Consider the following 22,416-nt stretch of genomic DNA (forward strand, 5'->3'; position numbering starts at 1 on the left):
CTGGTTCTGGTGTGGGGACCAGCAGGTTCTGATTTACTAGATCGAGTCTAGTCTCTTATTTCATCTTACGAAAGTGACGATACCGCGCCATCTAGCGGACGAAATAAACAAGGACAACAGGCGAGGAAAATGACTGCAGAGTCTGGTTCTTGTCTCCGTAACAAGTACCTCCAATGAGAACAACAATTACCAAATTCCCTAGTAGTACCCCACTGGATTCATTCAGGAATCCTTCATTCTTCCAGGTCCTGCACGGTCAGGCAGGCAGGGTCCAACAGTCAGTGAGCCCAGATCTGGAAAGCTTCTCACACCCTCCTCCATAAATGAATAAATAATTAATTGATTGACCAATTTAAGTCATTTCCAGCTCAGCCGAGCACAGGACCCCCCAGCCCTACAGGGTCAGAACCCACAGAGTGACCCCCCGTTGACCTCTGCCCGCAGCCAGCGAGAACCAGGAATGCCCACCCCTGGATTCGACACCGGGGGCTTCAGCTGTCCTCTCTCTGATGCCGCGATGTCACCCTGCAGTCAGCGGTTTGTCCTTTTGTCTCCCTTACAAATCTCTCAAACTCTGTCAATTATACAAGTCGCGCTATAGAGCACCTTTCAATTTGGGCCAATTCTGTCAGGCAGAGGTATGTCCAGAATTGGGCAGCCAGAATCCTGACCAGGTCTAGTGGAAGTGATCACATTACTCCTGTCCTGGAGTCCTTGCACTGGCTTCCTGTCAGGTTTCATGTCGACTTCAAAATCCTCCTGCTCACCTATAAGGCTCTGCATGGCTGGGCACCTCGGTACCTGTCTGAACTATTATCGCCCTACTCCCCACCTCACAACCTTTGCTCCTCTCATTCTGCTCTCCTAACTTACTGACCTTACTGTCAGTATTAGTATCAGTGTGAGTATCAGTATTAGTGTAGAGTGTAGAGTGTTAGTATGTGAGTATCAGTATTAGTGTAGTGTAGAGTGTTAGTATTAGTGTTAGTGTGAGTATCAGTATTAGTGTAGAGTGTTAGTATTAGTGTTAGTGTGAGTCGTGTGCACCTGTAAGCAATGAGAAGACAGCTGTGCCTCATGCACACCCCCCAGCCCCTGGCGCTCGGATCAGGGCAGTGTGTGTGAGCGAGAGGGAGGTCATTTCGCTTGCCTGGGTCACCAAGGGAAAAATAATTAGCGCTACCTGCCCCCCTCCAGGGTGTCCTCCCTCTCCATTTGAGCCGAGTCGCTTCCAATATCGCGAGCGCTCATGCGTTCAGCACGAGCACAAGGACAACAGAGACCCGGAAGGAAGTCATTACAGGATGAGTTCTGGGTCACAGCGAGATTACGGATTAAAGAAACAATCAAAACGGTCTTTGTGCGCGTGTCTCTTAAAGGGTATTGTTAATGGAGTAAAGCCCTGGAGCGAGACGATGTATCCAAACTTGCCTGTATAGATACACCGATACCCCACTTATGTGTCTGACGACGAAGACTACGATGATGATGATGATGATGATTATTATTATCCTTGTATTACTTCTAACTGCTCTCAACCGACAGCCTGATCTGGAAGGATTTTCATTCTGCTGTCCAGATCGGGGATTGTGTTGTGTGTGTTTGTTCTTGAGAGCGCGGTTAAAAACATATCGGAAGACCGCGGTCGAGACCCACAGCCAGCCCTGTCTATAACACGGAGGGTGATGATGATGATGATGATATTAACGTGAGCCATCCCATTCCAACAGCTGTGTGGGAGAGGAGCTCTCTGGCTTAGCGGTGCCGGGGGAGCCGATCTCTGCGGGGCTTCGCTCCAGCTGAGCTGCACGCCTCTCCGTCTCTCTGCCTGCTTGTTTTGACTACCAGAATGAACGTTCCAGATTGACACGCTGTCGTGACGTGTAAATATTTCGCGCAAACACCCTTTTCTGACATTTTGTTTTCAATTTATCCCTCCTCCACCTCAGCTCCGCGAGAAAATGGGAACACGTATCGCACACGTGCACGAGACACACAATTACACATCACCACTGCGCCCGGCTCCTTCCTACTGGGCCCGGTTCGGCGAAAGTCCTGTGTTGTTGAACCCATCGCCACGCGGGGTTCTTTCTGCAGTCCCGAGAGACAGGGGTGTTGATTCCGAGACGCGTGACTTCGCCAGGCGTCAAGACTCACGCGCCGGCGTTTTGTTTGTCGGGCAGATGTTCCCGGGATAAAACGTGATACCCCCCTCGCGCCCGTCCCGAGACAGGTGAGAACCTGCCACGCGCTCGGGCGCCGGCCTGGGAAAGTTTGCAGCGCGCGAGCTGGGTGTCACTGATCTGAAGCTTCTGTGACGATTCTCCCCGACAGTCCCCACACCTCTGTGATCGCCTTCGCTCAGAAAGGCGACTTCTCGTCACAGAAGGATAGCAGTAGGCGTTTACACGCCCAGTCATATACTGCACCACCTTTAAAACATAGATAGATAATACTTTATTAATCCCGTAGGGAAATTGATGTGTTACAGCAGTCCAGCCCAAGACAAGCAAAACAGACATCAGAATAGTTATAAAACAAAAGACAACAAAATAAAAATAAATACATAGGTGTGTGCAAAATGTGCTGATCATAGTCACTGTAAAAACAATAAAATATGTGCAAAATGTGCATAGGTTTATACAGACTGATTGTCCAAAACGTACAATGGAGTAAACATGCTGTCCATAGACGAGCAAATGAAGGGCTAACAGTCCTAGCCTAGGGCAGCGTTATACACCCTGACAGCCGCCGGGAGGAAAGACCTGCGGAAACGTTCCCTTGAACACCGTAGCTGGAGCAGTCTATTGCTAAATGTGCTCTGCTGCCCAGTAACACTCCCATGTTACCCATGAAGCGGATGAGAGGTGTTGTTCATGATGGCTGTGAGCTTGGTCAGCATTCTCCTCTCAGCCACCACCTCCATGGGGTCAAGGCTCAGCCCCAACACAGTGCCAGCCTTCTTGATAAGTTTATTGAGCCTATTTGCATCTTTTGTCATGATGCTGCTGCCCCAGCACACAACAGCGTAGAAGATGGCCCCCACCACCACTGATTCATAAAAAATGTGTAGCAGTGTTCCACACACACCAAAGGACCTGAGTCTCCTAAGAATATAGAGTTGGCTCTGACCTTTCTTGTACAGGGTGTCAGTGTTACCAGACCACTCCAGCTTATCATCCAGGTGTACCCCTAAGTACTTGTAGGAATGTACGCCCTCTATGTCCTCACCCTGGATGGAAACAGGGTTCAGCGGAGACTTATTCCTTCGAAAGTCAAAGATCATTTCTTTGGTCTTGCTGGTGTTAAGCTGGAGATGGTTAAGATGACACCACTCCACAAAGTTGGTAATCAAGCTCCTATATTCCTCCTCCCTCCCCTCTCTAATACACCCCACAATTGCAGAGTCATCCGAAAACTTCTGCAGATGACATGTCTCAGAGTTGTACCTGAAGTCAGAGGTGTAAAAGGTGAACATTTACGATCATTTACGATCGTACTCCATAGTAACAACAGTGTTAAAGGCGATACGTCAACGTAACATCTACTGCTACTTAATGCTTGAAGTGCAGGAAACGTACAATGAGGTCGCTGGAAAAGCACAGTAAAGTGCGGTAAAGTCTAGTGAAATCAGAATTAAAGCACAGCAAAACCCAGTGAAGTCAGAGTAAAAGCACAGTGAAATCAAGGTAAAGACACAGTAAAGAGAAGTAAAGCACAGAAAAGTACAGTAAAGCAAGATCATGGGAGATTGAAACCGTGGCCCCTGTGAAGTAAAACTTTCAGAAAGAGATTCTAGATACAGGTACACTGTCCGCTCGCAGCCGGCTTTCTGCATTCATCTGGGATGAGCTGTATTACAATGTCTGTCGGGCATGAAGGAATGACAAAGAGAATTAAAAAAAAACGCCTCCCAGGTGCTACTTCGGCCCGGGGCGAAGCGCGACCGTGGGAGCCTCCACGAGCTCCTCTTCTCAGGGGAAAGCTGGGTTTATAAGGTGCCGAAATGGCGGGGCGGTGAATATCAAAGGCGACGCCGCCGCGAGAGGACTTCTCTCACCTGCTTGCCGGTTCGCGGCCGCCTTGTGTTTGTGCCTCTGCCGGCGCGGCGCGGCGCGTGTCCAGGTGATGAACACCGCGGCCCCGGGCGGTAGGGGAGGATAATGGAGTGTTGAGTCAACTTGTGAAATGATCGACCTGACCCAACCCCCTGCCCCAGGGCTCGCGCGGGGCGACTTGCGCTGCTCTAGAAAACAGTCTCTATTCCCGCTGCACGCGTTGTGTTATTATTATTAGTGTGTCAGGGAGGCTGGCTGCTCTCCAGACTCTGGCAGGAGCTGTGATCACACGATGAGCCGCAGCTTTGTGGAGTTTCCTCCTGCAGTAGGATGGGAAGCTGTACTGGCAGGAGTGGGGATTCTGTTATAGAATGATGAAGATGTTATAAATTACAATTTCTGGATAACGTGTTATGTTAAACAATGTTCGTAGATGTAGTTGTTTGTTTTTTTAGAACGCTTACAGACATGAATACATTCGGAGTCACTGTTTGTGGTGGTCGGGGGGTGTCATTTCACGGCACTCGCCATTTCTGTAACCTGTGATGAGACTGACCCGTGATTTTGATTTTGTTTTATAAACCCTTGCGCATATAGAGCGCTCTTCAGGTAATGGGGACTCCCCTCCACTACCACCAGCAGCGTGCAGCCCTACCTGGATGAAGCACCAGTACTCTCCCCACACACCAGCTCTCAGTGGGGAGGAGAACAGAGTGATGAAGCCAGTTCAGAGAGCGGGATTATTAGGAGGCCAGGATGTTAAAGACCAGGGGAAACTTTGGCCAGGACACCGTGGTAACACCCCTACTCTTTTCGCAAATCGCTTCTGGCCTCATGGTTGAAAGCTAACTGTAGTTTTTCGTGGTTTTGGCACGCGTTCATTGCTCCCCGCTGTTCCCATGGTGACAGGCGGCTGGGGGAGGGGGTACACCCGAGCTTTACAGCACCTGAAGCACATTAAACGACCGCCTGTCCATTCTTCACGGTCTTCATTGTTCGGTCGCGTTACCTACAGATTGACAGGCTGGCGGTTCACTGTTATGAATAGAGAGAGGGGCCAGTAGATAGAAATTTGGGAGGGCTCAGTATGTGCAGTGATGGTAATAAAGCACCCCCCCCCCCCTGCCGCCACAGGAAGGCTAGTGTGACTTGTGTCTTCACGCCTGCGGGGCGCGAGCCCCTCCGGAAGCAGAGGTGCGAAGGTGACACGCGCCACACTGCCTGCCACGAGGTGTCACTCGGTTTGATGTCGCAGGATCAAAGAGGATGCTTTGAGCACGGCCCTAAAAATTGCAATTAATTAAAACAAGAGAAAGAACGCTGCACTGTCGATAGTATCTCGCACCTATCCATGCGCCTTCTTACGTCGGGTCCTGTTGAGGCCAGCGAACTTGATTTCAGGTTAAAACAATTAGTGACTTTTTATTTCCAGAAGACTTTCTGGGCTAAATGCCCGAATTCATGAAGACTTTCTCCACTTTTTATAGTTAGTAGATTCTCGTGTTTTTATTAAAAAATACCTTTGCAGATTTGATTTCAATATCACAATAAACCGGTGCGACGGAGGCGCCTGCGCTCTGGTTTGCTCGCTTGTGTGTCAAACTGCACACTGAAGCCGTGCTCGCGAGAGGACTGCGTGTGCACAGAGACCCTCACCTTCTCTCTGTCTCGCCCACCAGCGTCTCCGGGGGGACATATTATGAGCTGAACTACCAGCTCATAATATGTCATAATATAATATGCCCACTATTGATAAACATACAGAAAAGAGTATTAAAGTATTGGCTACACCTAAAAAACAGCGAACAAAATTCCTACCACCACAAAGCCCTGCTGAGCCAAGAGCTGAGCCCAAAGAAGAGCCCCCTGAGCCAGCTGGTCCTGAGGCTCACTGACCTGAGCCACACCGACACCAGCCAGCCTCAGGACAGCACTGCTAGAGCACCACAACTCAGACCCAAGCACATCACAGCACAGATCAAACAGCAATATCTCACACACTGGGACACACACACAAACACAACATGAACCGAAATGCTACAGAACCCTAAACAGACAATACACACTAGCTGAATATTTGACCAAGATAAGAAACAGCAAAAAGAAACAGACCCTGACGAAGTACAGGCTCAGTGACCACAGCCTGGCCATAGAAACTGGGCGACACAGGCAGACCTGGCTGCCCAGAGAGGACAGGCTGTGCTCCCACTGCCAGCAGGGATGTCACAGCCATAGGAACAGTGAGTCTGTCTCCCAATAATGCTCCATCTGTTTACAGTATACGTAAATATTTTACGATATGTCTTTGTTGTAAGTGTCTGTAATATGTCTGAGTTTATTTTACTTTTATTTTTGTTTTGTTTCATGTTAATTTTATTATTTTATTTGCTTTGGCAACACTGATTGTACCCATAATGCTAATAAAGCACCTTGAATTGAATTGAATTGAATATCACCAAGGGGGCTGTTTAGATGTTGCTCTTCAGCTGGAGGTGTCTGCAGGTTTTCAAGGTGTTTTTCACACATCAGAACGCAGCATCTGAGGCTGGTGACCTGGGCCCAGTTCAGCCCAGGATGGAAATCTCTGAGAGCTGAGCTGGGGAGGCAGCCCGCAGGCGCAGGACCGGGGGTGTGTGGCCGGCCGGTGGACCAACCTGGGTCTCGTTCTTACTTCCCGGCGCGCTCACCCCATTTGTCTGAAATGCAAATGGCAAGATCAAAGAGGTGGGTTGCACGTGTGTATGCGCTCCAGGGAGGTGTGATGCATGAGGCACGCTTTAGACCGTGTTGTATTTGTGTGTAAAGCAGGGTGGCAGGACGGGGCTGTTGTCCCAGACGGAAAGGTGCCAGAATCGCTCGTGCAGGCAGGGGAACGCGAGACGCCAGCGGGAAGGCGCGGCGCGACACACCTTGCGGTTTGGGCACCAAAACGACAAAGACAACACAACTGTTCCACAGCCTCGGCACGGGGTGACCGCGAGCCGCCCGTGCCGACACGCCGAGCCACACTTCCAGCCGCAGCTCGAGGTACACGGTGTGAAATCCGCAGGGAAGCTCGTGGCAAGACATAACCGAGATGTACTCCTCAGTCTGGAGCAGACTCTTAATACAAACACACCAGCAGAGACCCGGCAGGGCTCTAATTATTGGTATTAACTCATGCCCCACATAGCTATACTGAACTGAACACGAGCTGTTGGCCGTTCTCCCAAGGCTCAGCTCAGACATTATAGCTGTGTCTTCTTACTGGCGAATCACCAGGAAGTATTAGAGAGGGTGAAGGGTAACACTTTCCTTTATTATGATTTTTTACGGATAGGCACTTATGGTGGTCTTATAATGACCCCAGAATCAATTGCCAGTATTGTCAGTCTTGATTGTCAATTTAAAAATGAATCCCAAAAGATTCTACATTTTTTTAAACCGACCAGTCGCAATTAGTAAAAGCAGTCATTTAAGTGAAATAAGTATTATCGCAATGTTTTATAATTATATTTATTACATCTACAAAACACTGTTCTAAAAGGTTTATGAAAACTTGGTATGAAATACACCACTATATTCAATAATTAGTTTCACCAACTTGTGGCTCGAGAGGCCCGCTTCCCGTGACTATGGTAACCGCTTTGTCAGACCCCTCGCGCCACCTCTGAGGGAATTCTCGCTTCCCACGGCCGCGCGCTCTTCGGGGAGCGGAGAGTCATAAAAAGGGCGCGAAGGTGTGAGAGACAGACACTCTCGGCTCAGGCTAACGCTTTGAAATTCTCCGCCGTTTATAACGAGGGGACAATTCTGACAGGTAAAGCAAATTCTAAGAAACAAGGGGGCTGAAAACAAAAGGATTAGGTGCTGTAGGCGAAACTTTCCCACGAGAAGGACTCACGCCTCGAGACCTGCTCCCACGACCACACGTCTTCTCCGAGGGAAACCAAACATTCACATAACAGGTAACTTAGGCTGGTTATCCCGTTTCTTTCCTCAGGGACGAATTTAATTTGATTTATTTTCAGCTGTGTGCCTGTTAATGGGCAAACTAGTGTGTGGGGAGCTGCACAGACTGCCTATACGTGCGTTGTCGCCTGAACGAGTCAGTCTGTATCCCTTCTTCAGGGGAGTGAGTGTTCAGTACACGTAGAAGAGCAAAAGTACAACTAACTGACCTGTGTCGATGAACACACTACACGTATTTCACTTAACAGATCGGTTACCGACTCACCCCGACTCACCCCGTGTTGGGGCATGAGTGGTGCGTGGCGTGTAAAGATTTTCACATTAACTCGTGAGTGTCAGGACCTATTCCACTACATTTCCTCACCTCTCTCTTTCTCTTCCTCCTCACACCCCCTCGCCCTTATTCCCACGGGCGGCGAGCGTCTCTGATGTCCGCCACCCGCATCACAGCCACGCAGGTGCAGAACTGCGGCCGCAGCCGCGAGGAGGGGGGGGGGAGGCGCGTGCACGAGAAGCTCCGAGGCGCGCGGGGGTGAACACGGCGCTTGGAAACGCCTGCGTTGCCGTGATTGAGAATAAAATCGTCTCACATCTGTGAAAGACCTTACACAACGAGATCTTGCTTTGAGATCTTTCTTTGAGGGGTTTTTTGCACCCATGGCACAGATATACGAATGGTGTTGTGGGAGTTTTAAACGAGCTACCAGCCATAGTTGTTACCCTGGGTGAGAGTAGAAACAGCTGGATGAGACCCCTCTCATCAAGACAGGAGGGTAGCACTTTACATAAAGGGTAGTGGGAAGATGGAACAAGCCACTAAGCCAAATTGTTAAAGCTGATACCCTGGCTTCCTTCATGAAGCTTCTGCACATAATCCCAACAGGGGTAGACAGGCTTGGTGGCTGCCTGCTGTTTGTCACTGTAAATATGTCCTTCGGTTTCCTAACACTTCCACAGGAATCCCTGTCTCTACTGAAAGACCAGTGTCCTAGAGATACTTAGCCTAGGTTTCTATGAGGGATGCTTCATATTGTTTTTTTATCATTCCCACAGTGCAGCACAGTAGTGAATTTCTAGGTGAAGATACTGTCCATTTATAATGCACTTTATTGCAAACAGCTGCAAGGTACAGAGTCTTGCAACGCATAAACATTCCATTGCACACTCATTCCATCAAGCACACTCAATCACTCCTGCACATCACCACTGCAACTCAGCAAGTTTCAGTTTTACCTGAATGTTTTATTTGTTTATAACAAAATATACACATACAGTTCTGGGAAAGAAAAAGGAACATAATTAAAAAAATAAATAAGGGTACAGGAGCAGGGGGGCAAAGTCACGTCTCCCTGTGAATTGTACAGAAGGATAAAGCACCCAGGTTCTCCAGTTCTCATTCCTACAGAGCTGCTCTGCAGGATCCTTCAATATTCATTCCAAACTCAGCTCACTTATACTTAACGAGCTTATTACCAAGCCTAATAAGGGATTAATTAGCTTGCAGTCAAAGACCCTAAACTTGGAAAAACAAGATTCAGAATGGGATAGCTTGATAATATTTACAACTTCCCCCTTCAAAATACAGAAGGTCTTTCTTGACATCTTTACAAACAACAGTCCTTCCTTCCCACCATGGATCATGCAGACTGAAACACTGGAACAGCAAATACCCATCATTTCTAACTGAATGCATAACATTTGAAAATAAAAGACTTCTAACAGAAAAGTTCTCACAGAGAATAAAATACCATAGTTGCGTTTCGCTAGCCTACTGCTTGGCTACACAGAGCTCAAAAAACTGGGGCCAGGCTCAGATCGCTCCAAACCTCCCCCCCCCCAATCACTGCAGAACCAGAACCACAGGAAAAGGAAAAACAGGATCTGGGTCTGATCTCTGGACAAGCAGCTCTCTCTGCAGGTCAGAAGAGAATCGTATTCTGAATAGTGTTCTGCAGGAGGAACTCGAGAGGAGAGCAACACAACGCGTGAGAGAGCTGTCCAGGGCCCCGGCTCTAGGTGCCACCTCTCCACATACGTCTCTGTCTCTGTGCAGGTCACGTCGGATCCAGCCTGCTGGTCTATGGCCAGGGTCTCCACACTGCGCTGCCCTGGCTGTTACGCGGGGCCGAGGGGCTCTGCGCCTCAGGGAGAGTCCGCCCAGGCGTCCGGGTGACTCTGGGTGAGCGCCTGCGACAGTTGGGGTCCCCAGATGCCAGCGGGGCTCTGTGGGGTGTCCGGCGAACAGACATGGCATGCAGCGTGGAGGTGGAGGGGCAGCTGGTGCCCCCGAGCGTGGTGCAGGGTGACAGCCTGCAGGGGGAGTCCGGGTGTCGCTCGGAAGGGGAGACTGTCCTCGCCCCGCCCTGCCTGGAGGGGGCGCTGCTCAGCTGTGTGGAGTCTGTCAGAGGGCCGGTGGCCCTGGCTCTCTCCATCAAGCACTGGCAGAATCGGTCAGCCAGAGCTCTCTGCTGTGCTCCCTCCTCCGCCTCTCTCCCGCTGGAGCGCAGGAAGCACACAGCTCGCTCCATGCAGGCAGAGAACCCCTCCTGGTACTCTTGGTCAGGCCCGCTCCTCTGCTGCAGGAACAGGACAGCATTCTCCAGGATTTCTGCCTTCTCCGCCCGCGGGTTAGCCAGACTCTGAGGGAGAGAGAGGCATTAATACAGGTACTCCATGTCCATGGGACAGAGGCACTGGGAAGGGGCAGGCTGTGACGCTAGGAGGTTCCCTGTTCGAACCCCACAGCTCGACTGCTGTGGAAAGTCTCCTAAATGACAGATGATTGCTGCAAGTAGTCATTGCAAGGAGCCAAGTGGCACAGCGCCCCAGAGCCAACCAGAGGACAGTGGCGGTGTTGGTGTGGTGGGGGAGTGCAGGAGAAGGGAGAAAGGCGGCGGACCTCACCTGCACATGCGCCCCCTGCAGCAGCAGTTCTCTCAGGCTCTCCAGACTGCGGTTCATCCGCTCGCGCCGCCGCCTCTCCATCAGCGGCTTGAGAAGCTACAGGGCAGAGAGGGGGCGGGGTTAGAAGGCACGGGCAAGCACACGCGGCAAAGACAAGCTCTCTAGTAACCTTACTAGACAATAGAGAGACAACACACGTTCACCAGGAAAGAACTGCGCACCAGGAAAAGTAAAGTAACAAGATGATCAACAGCGTTTTACAGCATATTAATGGATCAGCCAAGTAAAGTATGAAGATTAACGACACAGAAATTTAAATCAATGTAAACGAACTTTGTCAGTGGAAGTAACAACGTCATTTTGTGCTTGATATTATATCATGGGACCTTCATGCTTAGAGCTTTGAAATGATCAAATGTGCGGCAACCATTCACCAAAGTTTAAATATCTTGACAAGTCGTCTGAGTTTCTGCAGCGAAACATACAGGGCGTTTTCTACCAGCGGGAGGACTGCGGCAGGGTGGGACCTGAGCGCGTTTAGCAATTCGGGTTAGGAATAGTCAACAAGTAGCAAAACTGCTCACAGGTTGCAAAAGATGCGCAGAGTTAAGGTATTAGTGTGCACTGCGAACACACATCGAGTTCTATAGCAAATGAAATAAGGACAATCTGCTTTCAAGCGTACTCTTGTTTCATATATCTCCAAAGAACTGAAATAACCAATTGATAAACGCTTTTAAACTTTGGTTGAGTACGCCTTATCCTCAGTTCCTAAGTATAGCCCGCGTATAACTAAAATGAAAAGGGTGTAATGTGTAAGTGTGCTGTACATTGAAACCCTTACTGTATCAATAAGAGCGGTTTACCTTTCTGTTCGGCTTCTCGTCCTCCGGCTGTGTCGCTCCTAGCAGCTTCATCGCACTTCTGGTTCGGTTCTGACTGAGGCGATCCGGTAAGTCCGAGTGCGGAACGGCGGTAAACTGAGCGACTCTGATCAGGCTATCGGTAGAGGTATGCCGGTGTCCACTTAGGGCTGGGAGATCACTGCGTCTGTCTTACGAATGATACCTGCAGGCTGAGCGAGGGCAGTTTTTAAAAGTCGAAGCGGAAGGGGGGTTGAGTCTCCGCCCCCTCGCCCAGAAGGCCCCGCCCCCCTCGCCCTCTCCTTTTCCATTCAGTCCCGTTGAAAAAACTGGAGGGGTGCCGGTGCTCACAGAGCATGCACGGAGAAATGGGTGTACCTCAGAAAGTCCCACTAGGGGGGCAAAATAAGTGGGGGGAAGGGGGTGATTTTCTGTGGAGTAAAATAACGAGTTCATGATAACCTCCTTGCAAAGCCATTATCACGATACCAGACGGTAGTATAGTGTGAGTTTAATACTTTCTAAAGGTCTAAAGGTCGAATACCTATTTTAAAAGCCCGTCGAGAAAGTACCGGTATTGTTCCGATCTAACGAACACACAAAAGGTAACAGTGCTCAGTGATGGTGAAGTTTAAAAATTAAAAGCACAGAAGGAATTGTTTTACACGCATCGTCAAAGCCTCTGCATACCGCAAACATATTAAATGAGAGAGTGAAAGATTAATATTCTCGAGCTGTATACGGAGGCCTGTCTCTCTGTGTGGCGTGTTGTATACACAATTCGGACAATCGGCTGAGGTGCGGGTTTACAACTTTTAAAAGACCGTCATTATTTTATTAGTTCAGGTGGGTAGCTGCGTCAGCATCTGTAGTCTGCAAAGGAACAAGTAATAGGTTTGTTCCATGCTGAAAATAGAAGAGAGAAAACAACGTTATGGCTGTGTTTTCTCTCTTCCCTTTTCAGCATGCAATACACCTATCACTTGTTCATTATTTTGTTTTGCTTTTTGACGCAATGATGAAAAGCAAATTCTCTGATACTGTACAACTTTCATCCAGGGCTACGAACATCCCCTTATACTTGGGTCAACATTATGGCTGGGCAGCTTGTTCCACACTCCCGCAACCCTGTGTGTAAACACTTGACTCCTGTTCTCCTGCTCTCGGCTTTAAAAACGCACTTTCAAAAAGTGCGATCTGTGGCTCGAACGAATTTTAAATCCGGGTAACTCACGTTTCGGTTTTGCAACGCGCCAGTGCGTGCGATGCGCAGTAACACGGGTACAGTATGCGCGTGTGCTTTTATTGGGAGTATTTCTTAGCCCACTCCAGGTGCTTGTATATCGTTAGGTTTACGATACGAGTGATAATACAGCCTCACCCAATGATCATTGATCAAGTGTAGCTCAGCTGTGGGATTTATGAAGACTCAGTTACTGCTTGTGTGCAGGTGAAAAATCCCCCCCCACACACACAACGCGAAACACGAGTCCGTTCGCAGCCCGGATTCCCTTTCCCACGGGCAATCGGAGGCCGATGGAGAGGTGTCGATGTGGGGGGGGATTCCAGTACACGCGCCTCGCCTGCAAAGAGAGAGACCCTCCTCTCTTCGGCGGCTTCAAAAGCTTTCAAGCGCGCCGACAGCTCCTCGCCGCAGCCCGGCCATTCTGACAGGTCGTAAAAGAAATTATGCCAATTACAATAGCCCGGGGTGACGAGCTGGGATTTCTCGGGAGAACTTGGGCCCAGAGCTGCTCCCACGCTCGCGCCTCTCCAGCAGGATTTGGGGATTTTGGATGGAGTGAGGAAGAAGGGGGGGGGGGGTATACTTTAATGACGATTTGAATCTCACACCTGGAAGAGACTGCTGAAAAACAGACCGAATCTCACTAATTTAACCACTTTGACAACCCAAGCCATAGAAGAACAGGAGGCACTGCTTTATGCAAAGGATGGTGGGAGTGGGGAACAAGCCGTGCAGCTCTCTTTCAAAATCACAGCTGGATGAGATTCTGGGGTCTGGTTGTGTCCATCTCGTTTATATCCTTTCCAGGGCTCTTATCCTGTTAAGGTCTTCCCCAGCCTGACCTCCAGTCTAACTCGCATATTTTATTAAGGAGGTTACTGGGGAAGAACTTTAGAATCGCTTCAGGAATACAGAACCGTTGTAAAAAAAAGGAAATTAAACCCGTCTTGATGGAATTAACACAACGCCACAGACTCGGGGCTTGTGGCTTCTTCAGCGCGCTCGGAGCCGGTCTGCCCTATCCCGCGCTCCCCCGGGTGCCCCAACGCCCCCGATCCCTTCAGACAGAGCAGCTCCTCTGCTGGTGCCACCCAGGACCTTCCGCGCGAAGGAAAGTGGGGTGTCGCGGGCGCAGAGCCCGGGGTTCATTGTGTCCACAAGCCCCGAAGTTCTGAAAATGCGCTCTGTAGAGTTCACGTGACCTTTGACTGCTTTGAAAGCTCTATAAAATAAAGAAAAAAAAAGATTTATTAGGATGTTCGGATGTTCAGAACTTTCAGTTGAGAAAGACTCCCCCCCAAAGAAAGTAAACTAAAGTAACCTATTTTAATTTAACTCATACAATGTGGCGCACAGGGGTTAGTGGGTGGTTTGGGGTGGAGGGGGGTTGACGTGATGAATATTAGTTTTCAAACGCTCTCCTTGTTCCTGCTGCAGACCCCTTTCTGTCCCTTTTTAATTTCCTGCTTTCTCCTCGGTGCTTGTTATTCATGCAGGATTAATCCTCCCCGGGGGGCGCGCCGTGCGGTAATTGCGGGAGCGGGCTCTCGGTGCGGGTTCTCGTCGAGCTCCGCCGAGCACTTCATTGCAATAAGAATGGGCCGGGCGCCGCGGGGGAGCGCGCTCTGGGATGCGCCGCTGCGGAGTGTTTGTTGGGGAGGCGGGGGGGGGGTGTCGCGCGCCATTGCTTCAGCGCACCGCTGGCTACGCGAGCTCAATGCATCACTTTGGCCAACATCTGGCCTCGTGGCCCCTCGTCCAGCCCCGGTGATTAGAAGCCGTGTCTCGCTCTGCTGCAGCGCAATTAAACCCTCCATTCATGTGTTAAAGGCGACGGGACGGGGTGGGGGAACAGGCTACTGTCACGCTCCCCAGTGTCTCCTCTGCTGGTTCCTGAGCTCTGCAGGCGAGTTGGAAACACACATATCGAATAGCATGCATTCTCCCACCACTGGAGCTGCCTGGTGCTCTAATAATAATAATAATAATAATAATAATACAGCTACAAGAAGAAAAATAATTTATTCAACATATAATTGCTTTCCACTTATATAGCAATTTTCTGGGCACTCCGCTCAAAGCACTTTACAGGTATTGAGGACTCCCCTCCATCCTACCAACAAGTAGCCCCACCTGAATGATACACCAGTAAAACTCACCACACATCAGCTATCAGTGTGGAGGAGAACCGAGTGGTGAAGCCAGTTCATAGACTGCTAGGAGGCTGTGCTTGGTAAAGGCCAGGGGGAACTTTGGCCAGGGCACCGGGGTAACACTCCAGGTCCAGTCCCTCTACAGCCCCTCCAGCTCCCAGACCTGCTGTTCTGGACAGCTGGCTGCTGGGGTTTGGAGAGACGGAGCGCTGGAGTCCACAGCAGCCCTCCTCCTGGAGGAACGCTGATGGATCCGCCTGCTGAGGTTACCAAGTCCAGCCCCGACTGTCCAAAACACGCGACTTCCAGGCCACGATCTCCAACGACCCAAACAGATCGTTACACAGTCCGTCCTCAGCTTCCTGAGTGTTAATTCCGGTCCAGAGGCTCACTGCTAAATAAATGATCAACTACTTAACACAGGTCAGACTGATTTTTTTGACGAAGATAAACTTTATTGCCATCTTATTTTTACAAAAAATACAATTCTAACATAACATTTCTACAAGTTTAAAAAAAGGTGGAACTCACTCTCCTCGAGGGTATCAATTAAAAAAAAATCAGAAATGATAAGATAACCGGATATGATAGACGGGTCAGGGGAAAGAGCAAACGCAGCTTGAGGAAGTGAGTGAAACAGTCAGGAGCATGATGACTTTATCTCTAGATAAAAAAAACTAACTCTAACTCTAGTGAGAAAACAGGCAAGCGATACCTGGAGAAATAGTTCAATCACAACGTTAATTAAGGGCTTGGTTTTCCACTGCCCTAACAAGGTTTCATCTACAACATCGTGCACAATGTGGTCACCGCTACCTACGACTTCCGCTCTGGAGTCCGTCCAGAGCAGTGCAATCAGATCCATTTCGGACTCTGGCTCCTTCATCTTTAATAGGCTTCTCCGCTAAGACAGGGGTTTCCAATTCATTATTTAGGGATTTCCTTCCAGCCTGGCTAAACCGAAGTGATTAGGCGCTTGATCAGAATATCTGAAAGTCCTCCTCAGTGGCATTTAATTCAAATAGATACCCCACGTTAGTTAAACGGCGACGTCCTCACGTCAAAAGAGAAAGCAGTCGAGAAGTTCATAATCATATGAAACCAATTAGTAAAGACAAAAATCAATTTGAGAAGCTTGCAAAGGAACAAGTCAAGATTTATTCCCTGCTGACAAGAGAAGAAAAACACAACGTTTCGGCTGTGTCAAAGTTTAGAAGCTTGCCTGGAGCACGAGGCAACGTTTTGATATTGAATATTGATTGCAACGTCAGATAACATTGCTTTTTTCCAGCTGAGCTCTATGTGGGTTCTGAACGGGAATTGCCTGATTAAGCCCCAGGAGCAGAGAGCAGCACAGACGGACCAGCAGGCGGGGGGCGAGGTGATTGAAAGCTGGTCAACAGCGCCCTCTGCCGCCCACCCTTTAAAGCGCATTTAATAAACCCGATTCCCCGCGTGAAGCCCCACTGGGCTCTCACCAGCTCGTGGCAACAGAGGGCCCGTATGTACAAAAACCCAATGGGCTTTTAACAGACGCAGTGGCGGGAAGTCTTAGACAGCAACACTGCTGTGGGCGTGGACGTGAAGACGGGTTATTTCACACCAGTGCAACAAATACCCCCAGTCTGCAGGAAATTCCCCTTTTCACCAGAGCTGTGATACAGTTTTCACTAGATGAGCGAGCAAACAAGAGAGGTTTGCTCGCTCACAGCGAGACGGTTTAGAAAACACAGCGTTGTAGGTTCAAATCGGACACAGAAGAGAGGATTGTACGGCCTCCCCTGTCAGCAGCTGGCCCCTGAGTCGTGCTCGAACCCGGGTTTATTTCAAGAGCCGGCGGGGAACAAACAAGGCCTGGCAATTTGCTCCAGACTCCCACAGCCCTTTGTGTAAAGAACAGCCGCCGGTTTCTAAAGCACATCGCTGTAGCTCCCATTGTTCTCCCGTGGGTTGCCGGTCCGAGCCTTTGAGGATGTTGAATACGTGCTCCAGGAGTCCCCTGTTCAAGGCTGAAAAGGTTCAGTTTTGAGCCTGTCCGTGCGTGGCATTCCCGCAGCTTTTTCGTGAATTTCCCGTAGGAAAAACGGAAGCCGATTCTGGTGGGACTCGAACCCACAACCTTTGAATGACTTCACTGTCACCGTCTAGAAGTCCAACGCGCTATCCATTGCGCCACAGAACCGCCTGCGAGCGCACGCGTGGGATCTGCCTCTCGGGGTGCTCGAGACTGGCTCGCTCGTTGTGGGGCACGTGCGGTCGACACACTGCAATACCACCAAGCATCACATGGGGAGCACGCGATGCAGCAGCCCGTCTAAAACGTACCCCGTTAGAGCCCAAATACCCAGGACGACGAGCGTTTGAACCCCGGAACCCGAGTCTATTCGTGTCGTACGGGGGGATACGGCGAGAACCGGGCTCACACCTCCAGCGCCCCATTTCACACCCGCTGGCCGGCCCGCGGGGACGGGAGAAGCCGGCTCGAACCGCTCGGTGTCCCAGTGTGCTCGCTGAGCGTCCGGTCTGACCAGATCCCTCCGGCTCCTGGCTCCTCCCGACCCTCGCCGCTTGGAAGATCCCGATCCGCACCCCGACCCCAGCAGAGCACTTCACCTCGTCTCTCCGCGGTCCGGTTCGCTCACCCGTTCCCGTGTTCGGTATCATCCCACAGGAACAGGTGACTCTCTCCTCACTGCGTCAGAGGTCTATCAGAAAACTCCCGTCCACACCGCTCGTGAACGCAGAAACCAGTTACCAAAGGGCGCCATATGACATGCATGCGAATGAATTCCAATTCCCTTTTTAAGTGTCTTATTTCCCAGCAACAAACGGATCGCTCAGTGAAACCGAAGACACACAAAGAGCAATGTGAGGCGGTCAGTAGATAATCCACCATCCTTTCGATTAATCGCTAACTGATCGCGCCAGAGAGACTACGGTGCAACTCGCACCCTCCAGCTCACGTTGAAAACATGCACCCGGTGTATTTCCTGTGCTGTCTACTCGAGCTTCATACGAAACAGCGACCCTGGATCTGCAGAATTGTTTTTTTTTCAATCGCTTCTTCAAATCTTTACCTCTCTCTCAGGAGGAGCCCAATTAACAGAATAATTTCTCCATTTCTCAATAAATACAAAACAGTGCCCTCCTGTCCAGACAGAAAAGAAAACAGACACAGAAGCCTATTCAATACATGAGATGATACCACACCTTCCTACCACGCAGGACTGGACACCCTGCAGACACACTGACCCTGCAGGGCCAGGACTGGACACCCTGCAGACACACTGACCCTACAGGACCAGGGTGTCCCGCCCTATTCTAGGAGGTTTTAGCTGATTGAAGAGGCTCTGGGGTGTATAATAATAATAATAATTAATAATAATAATAATTGCTTACACTTATATAGGGCTTTCCTGGACACTCCACTCAAAGTGCTTTACAGGTAATGGGGACTCCCCTCCACCACCACCTGGATGATGTGACGGCAGCCATAGTGCGCCAGAACGCTCACCACACACCAGCTCTCAGTGGGGATTGAGTGCCTTAGCTCATTGGTTGACCTCCTGTATCCTGTACTGCAGCAGCTGTGCCCTGTGGGCTCTGTGGTGCAATGGATAGCGCATTGGACTTCTAGTTAGTGACCTTGTGAAGTCATTCAAAGGTTGTGGGTTTGAGTCCCACCAGAGTCATTTTATACAGGCTGAGCTACGTTTAAATTAAGTTTTTTCTTTTCTGTGCTTTGTTCATATAGGCCAATTATCATCTAAGGTTATAAATAGGCTTCTATATGTCCATTCTTCACTGGAGTGTTCTCTTGTTGCGCTCAGTACATAACTCCTGTCCTCTCTACACATCACTGGCTCCCAGTGAATTTAGAGTGACCTTTAGATATTCCCTGCAGGACCAGGGAACAGTCTCAATAGTCTAACTCTATGTTACCTTAAATGGTCACTGCATGAGCAAATATGGAGGCTCTAGGGTGTCAGATCTGTAGATGTGGTGAAGACAACAGTGGAGACGGTGTGTCTGCTCTCTGTGTGAGAGCCGGGCAGCAAGAACAATCTGTGTTTTGGGAAGAAGAGACACTGTTTTTTTTTATACAAATTGAATTCAATCGGTGGAAATTCACCCAGTGTATCGTTTTCACTGAACCCGAGTGGCTGTAAGCTGTGCCTAAGTCTCTGTGGCGCAATCGGTTAGCGCGTTCGGCTGTTAACCGAAAGGTTGGTGGTTCGAGCCCACCCAGGGACGCTCACTCTTTTAATGAGCCACACTCTCCTCCCCTCATCTCTCCACTGCTGGCCTGTACCGTGATCACACACAGAGCCCGCAGGGGCAAGAGGCTCGGAGACGCTTGTTTTCAGCTGTCCTGAATCAGTCCTGCCCGCAGTATTATTGGGGATCTGCACGTTGTCTATGTGCAGATTCCGGCTTTGAGAGCCGATTTCTAGGGATCATCAGTCTTTTCTGATGTTTCGTGTTTCTTTTGTGACATAAATGTGGCGCTCCCTTGTTTCCTTGTTTTGCGAGAAGTTCAGAATATTCAGGAACTTGTTTTTCTGCTCTTTTATATCGACAGGTGTTTGTAAAAGTGCAGGACGATGTGCTATTTGTGCTCGCTGACTCCTCTTCGTAACTCTCCTACTGTTGTTTCCACAGGACAAAACAAGCTGTTGTTAAGGTAGCAAAAGCTTGGTTCCACTGGGGCTCGAACCCAGGACCTTCTGCGTGTAAAGCAGACGTGATAACCGCTACACTATGGAACCACGAGCTGGCGGGATCTTTTTTAAATCGCTCTTGGAGTTGCAGAGTGATCTTGCTGCTTATTTTAATGCCCGCTGTATATATAATGAAGATATATATGTATATAATGAAGAAGCTGAGGTTAATTCCTCGAAGAAAAGTCTTTTGGCAGTTTGCGTGTTATCGGAAACAACACTATTACCAACACTATTACTTCTAGACTTGGAGTCGTCTTCCTGGATCATAACGTATAAAATGACGTAATCAATGGAGAGTGACACCTTCAGCCGCTCCAGTGGCGCAATCGGTCAGCGCGCGGTACTTATACAGCAGTGCTTAGCGGAGTCATGCCGAGGTTGTGAGTTCGAGCCTCACCTGGAGCAGCTCGCTCTTTTGTCTGGAAAGATCACGACACTGTTTTGTGTCAACCTGTCCAGTTGTGAAATTGGAGAGATGGGTCTCTGTTACCTGTGCCCCTCCTGGGAGAGGTGAAGACGGTCAGATCTGTAGATGTGGTGAAGATATCAGTGGAGTGAGAGCCGGGCAGGAAGAACAACACAGTGCGAACAGTTGAAAACAAGCGGAAATCGGTCGGTTCTGGAGAGATGAAGGGAGGAGGGCTCATTAAAAGAAAATCACCTTTCGGTTAACAGCCGAACGCGCTAACCGATTGCGCCACAGAGACTCCTGCAAGGAGCTGCTATTCCGCGGACATAATGACCCTCCTCAAATAACTCGAAACACCCTAAAATAGAGCGGGACAGGACTGGTCCTGAGGGGTCAGTGAGTCTGCAGGCTGTCCAGTCTTGCTCCTTGGGGTTCAGTGTGTCTGCAGGGTGTCCAGTCTTGCTCCTTGGGGTTCGGTGTGCCTGCAGGGTGTTCGGCTTTTTTAAAGCTGTAGTGCATGAACTGGGAGGAGCAGTGAGATTGTTCATATCAAGCCAATAGTGCCCTGATCAGGTCACGATAACCTGCGGAAACACTGGCTCCTATGACAAGATTCTCCAGCCTTGCTGTAAAAGGTCTTTCAGCACATCGGACACGTTCAGACTAGACATTCCCTCGGCAACACAACACAGGTCATGCACAAACACTGGGCTGCTGCTTGCACGGTGTAGCAATTTAAAACGTGGTCTCTTAAAATAGCGCCACTGACCCCCTCGTCTGTGTCTCACAGACGGACTTTTAACCTTAAACACGTCTGAACTCGCAGCAGCAGAAAACATTAACCGGACGCGCACGCTGCACGGGCCTGACAGAGCTGCTCGGGTCGGCTTTCCGCTGAGCTGCTGCTTTGAACCCGGGACACGGGGTTCAGATGTCTCACGCGCTCAAGCGGGCATGCTCCCTGATCCGTGCTGCCGTGGCGTGCACGCGCGGGCTCGCGTTTCATACCCCACGAGAGGAGTTCGTCACCGATCTGGGCTTCTTAAAATCGGTCTAGATTCTCCACCGCTACTGCACAGACTCTCACAAAGAGAACAGCTCGCTGTTCGTCCCTGCGGCCGGCCAGCAGGTTTCAGAAGGCGATTCAGCTCTGCGGTCCCGATTGTTGAGAAATGAAATAAGCACTTTTAAAATACTTCAAGGTGAACTCAAGCATCGATGATCGGTGCAGGGGGGTCGCCCTCCCCCCCCACCCACCTAGATCATCATCGGAGTGTAAAGGCTTGGAACGCGCGAGCTTTCTGAACACGTTACTGCATTTACCGGCTCACTTCCGTCACGAGTGGGCGTGTGAGTCCGGGAGCTCGGCAGGGCTGCTGTTTTAATGTGAGATGTTGTCTACACAAGTTTGTCAGGGTCTCCTTCTTCCGTGGTCCAAGTCGGTTCCGGAGTTCAGAAATTGATTTTTGAAGGGCTACCTGTAAAAATACGGGTTCTGAAGAGAAGGGAGGGATATGTGAGGTAGGCAAGCTTGCGGAATTGGACTGTGTGGTGAGAGCTTCGGGTTCGGCAGCAGCAGAACTCGAAAAGGATTAACTGACCCCTACGTGATTTGAACACGCAACCTTCTGATCTGGAGTCAGACGCGCTACCGTTGCGCCACGAGGTCACACGCTGTAATTGCCGGTGTAGGTACTGCACGAGGCTCATCCGAGGGGTCTGACGAGAGCCGAGTACGGCTCGCCCGTTCCCAAACCAGATTTTAATACCGCACACATTTCACATCGCCTCGCCGTGCAGGACTGATAATATGGCATACCCCAAACATTAAAACACAAAGCGAAATAGAGTATTTCTTCAACAAAGTTGTCCCTTAACAAAAATCTCCCCGTTGCCTCATCCCAGAAAGCACAGCAGCGTGCCAAGTGTTTAAAAGAGCAAAAGTCGTGCAATCGACGCCATGTTGGCTCAATCCCAGGATTCCTATGACCGAACGAACCCTGGCAGAGCCGAAATGGCGGGAGCATGAACGTATCCCAGGGGCGCGGTGATTGCGATGGGGGGGGAAGTGGCCAAAGAAAGACAATAGCCTCTTCTGATTGGCTGAT

At 49.9% G+C, this 22,416-nt stretch overlaps 1 protein-coding gene and 6 non-coding genes across 7 annotated transcripts; 3 read left to right on the top strand and 4 right to left on the bottom strand.

Annotated features, from left to right (window-relative positions):
* Positions 1-10,087: 10,087 nt before the first annotated feature.
* On the bottom strand, positions 10,088-11,830 carry LOC148838338 (uncharacterized). The gene is made up of 3 exons (XM_088912346.1): positions 11,780-11,830; positions 10,914-11,009; positions 10,088-10,648 (listed from the first exon to the last, which is right to left on the bottom strand). Exons 1-3 carry the CDS (start codon positions 11,828-11,830, stop codon positions 10,088-10,090), a joined length of 708 nt encoding a protein of 235 aa, XP_088768472.1.
* Positions 11,831-17,266: 5,436 nt separating this feature from the next.
* Positions 17,267-17,357, bottom strand: trnar-ucu (transfer RNA arginine (anticodon UCU)). The gene is given in 2 exon segments: positions 17,267-17,302; positions 17,321-17,357. It is a non-coding gene; the product is annotated as a tRNA-Arg (tRNA).
* Positions 17,358-18,774: 1,417 nt separating this feature from the next.
* On the top strand, positions 18,775-18,867 carry trnar-ucu (transfer RNA arginine (anticodon UCU)). Its single transcript has 2 exons — positions 18,775-18,811; positions 18,832-18,867. It is a non-coding gene; the product is annotated as a tRNA-Arg (tRNA).
* A 488-nt stretch (positions 18,868-19,355) lies between these two features.
* On the top strand, positions 19,356-19,429 carry trnan-guu (transfer RNA asparagine (anticodon GUU)). Its single transcript has one exon. It is a non-coding gene; the product is annotated as a tRNA-Asn (tRNA).
* A 442-nt stretch (positions 19,430-19,871) lies between these two features.
* Positions 19,872-19,944, bottom strand: trnav-uac (transfer RNA valine (anticodon UAC)). Its single transcript has one exon. It is a non-coding gene; the product is annotated as a tRNA-Val (tRNA).
* Positions 19,945-20,210: 266 nt separating this feature from the next.
* trnai-uau (transfer RNA isoleucine (anticodon UAU)) lies at positions 20,211-20,304 on the top strand. Its single transcript has 2 exons — positions 20,211-20,248; positions 20,269-20,304. It is a non-coding gene; the product is annotated as a tRNA-Ile (tRNA).
* A 1,601-nt stretch (positions 20,305-21,905) lies between these two features.
* Positions 21,906-21,977, bottom strand: trnaw-cca (transfer RNA tryptophan (anticodon CCA)). The gene has a single exon. It is a non-coding gene; the product is annotated as a tRNA-Trp (tRNA).
* Between the last annotated feature and the right edge of the window lie 439 nt (positions 21,978-22,416).

The sequence above is a fragment of the Atractosteus spatula genome, chromosome 3 (genome assembly GCF_055471065.1).
Source record: "Atractosteus spatula isolate fAtrSpa1 chromosome 3, fAtrSpa1.hap1, whole genome shotgun sequence".
NCBI lineage: Eukaryota > Metazoa > Chordata > Actinopteri > Semionotiformes > Lepisosteidae > Atractosteus > Atractosteus spatula.

Bases quoted from the DNA above. Each gene is read 5' to 3' on its own strand.
- LOC148838338 (XM_088912346.1), bottom strand. From the start codon at position 11,830: ATGAAGCTGCTAGGAGCGACACAGCCGGAGGACGAGAAGCCGAACAGA. The intron at 11,010-11,779 runs GTAAACCGCTCT...TCTGCCCTGTAG, and splicing joins ACGAGAAGCCGAACAGAAAG to CTTCTCAAGCCGCTGATGGA. The intron at 10,649-10,913 runs GTGAGGTCCGCC...TCTCTCCCTCAG, and splicing joins TGCAGGGGGCGCATGTGCAG to AGTCTGGCTAACCCGCGGGC.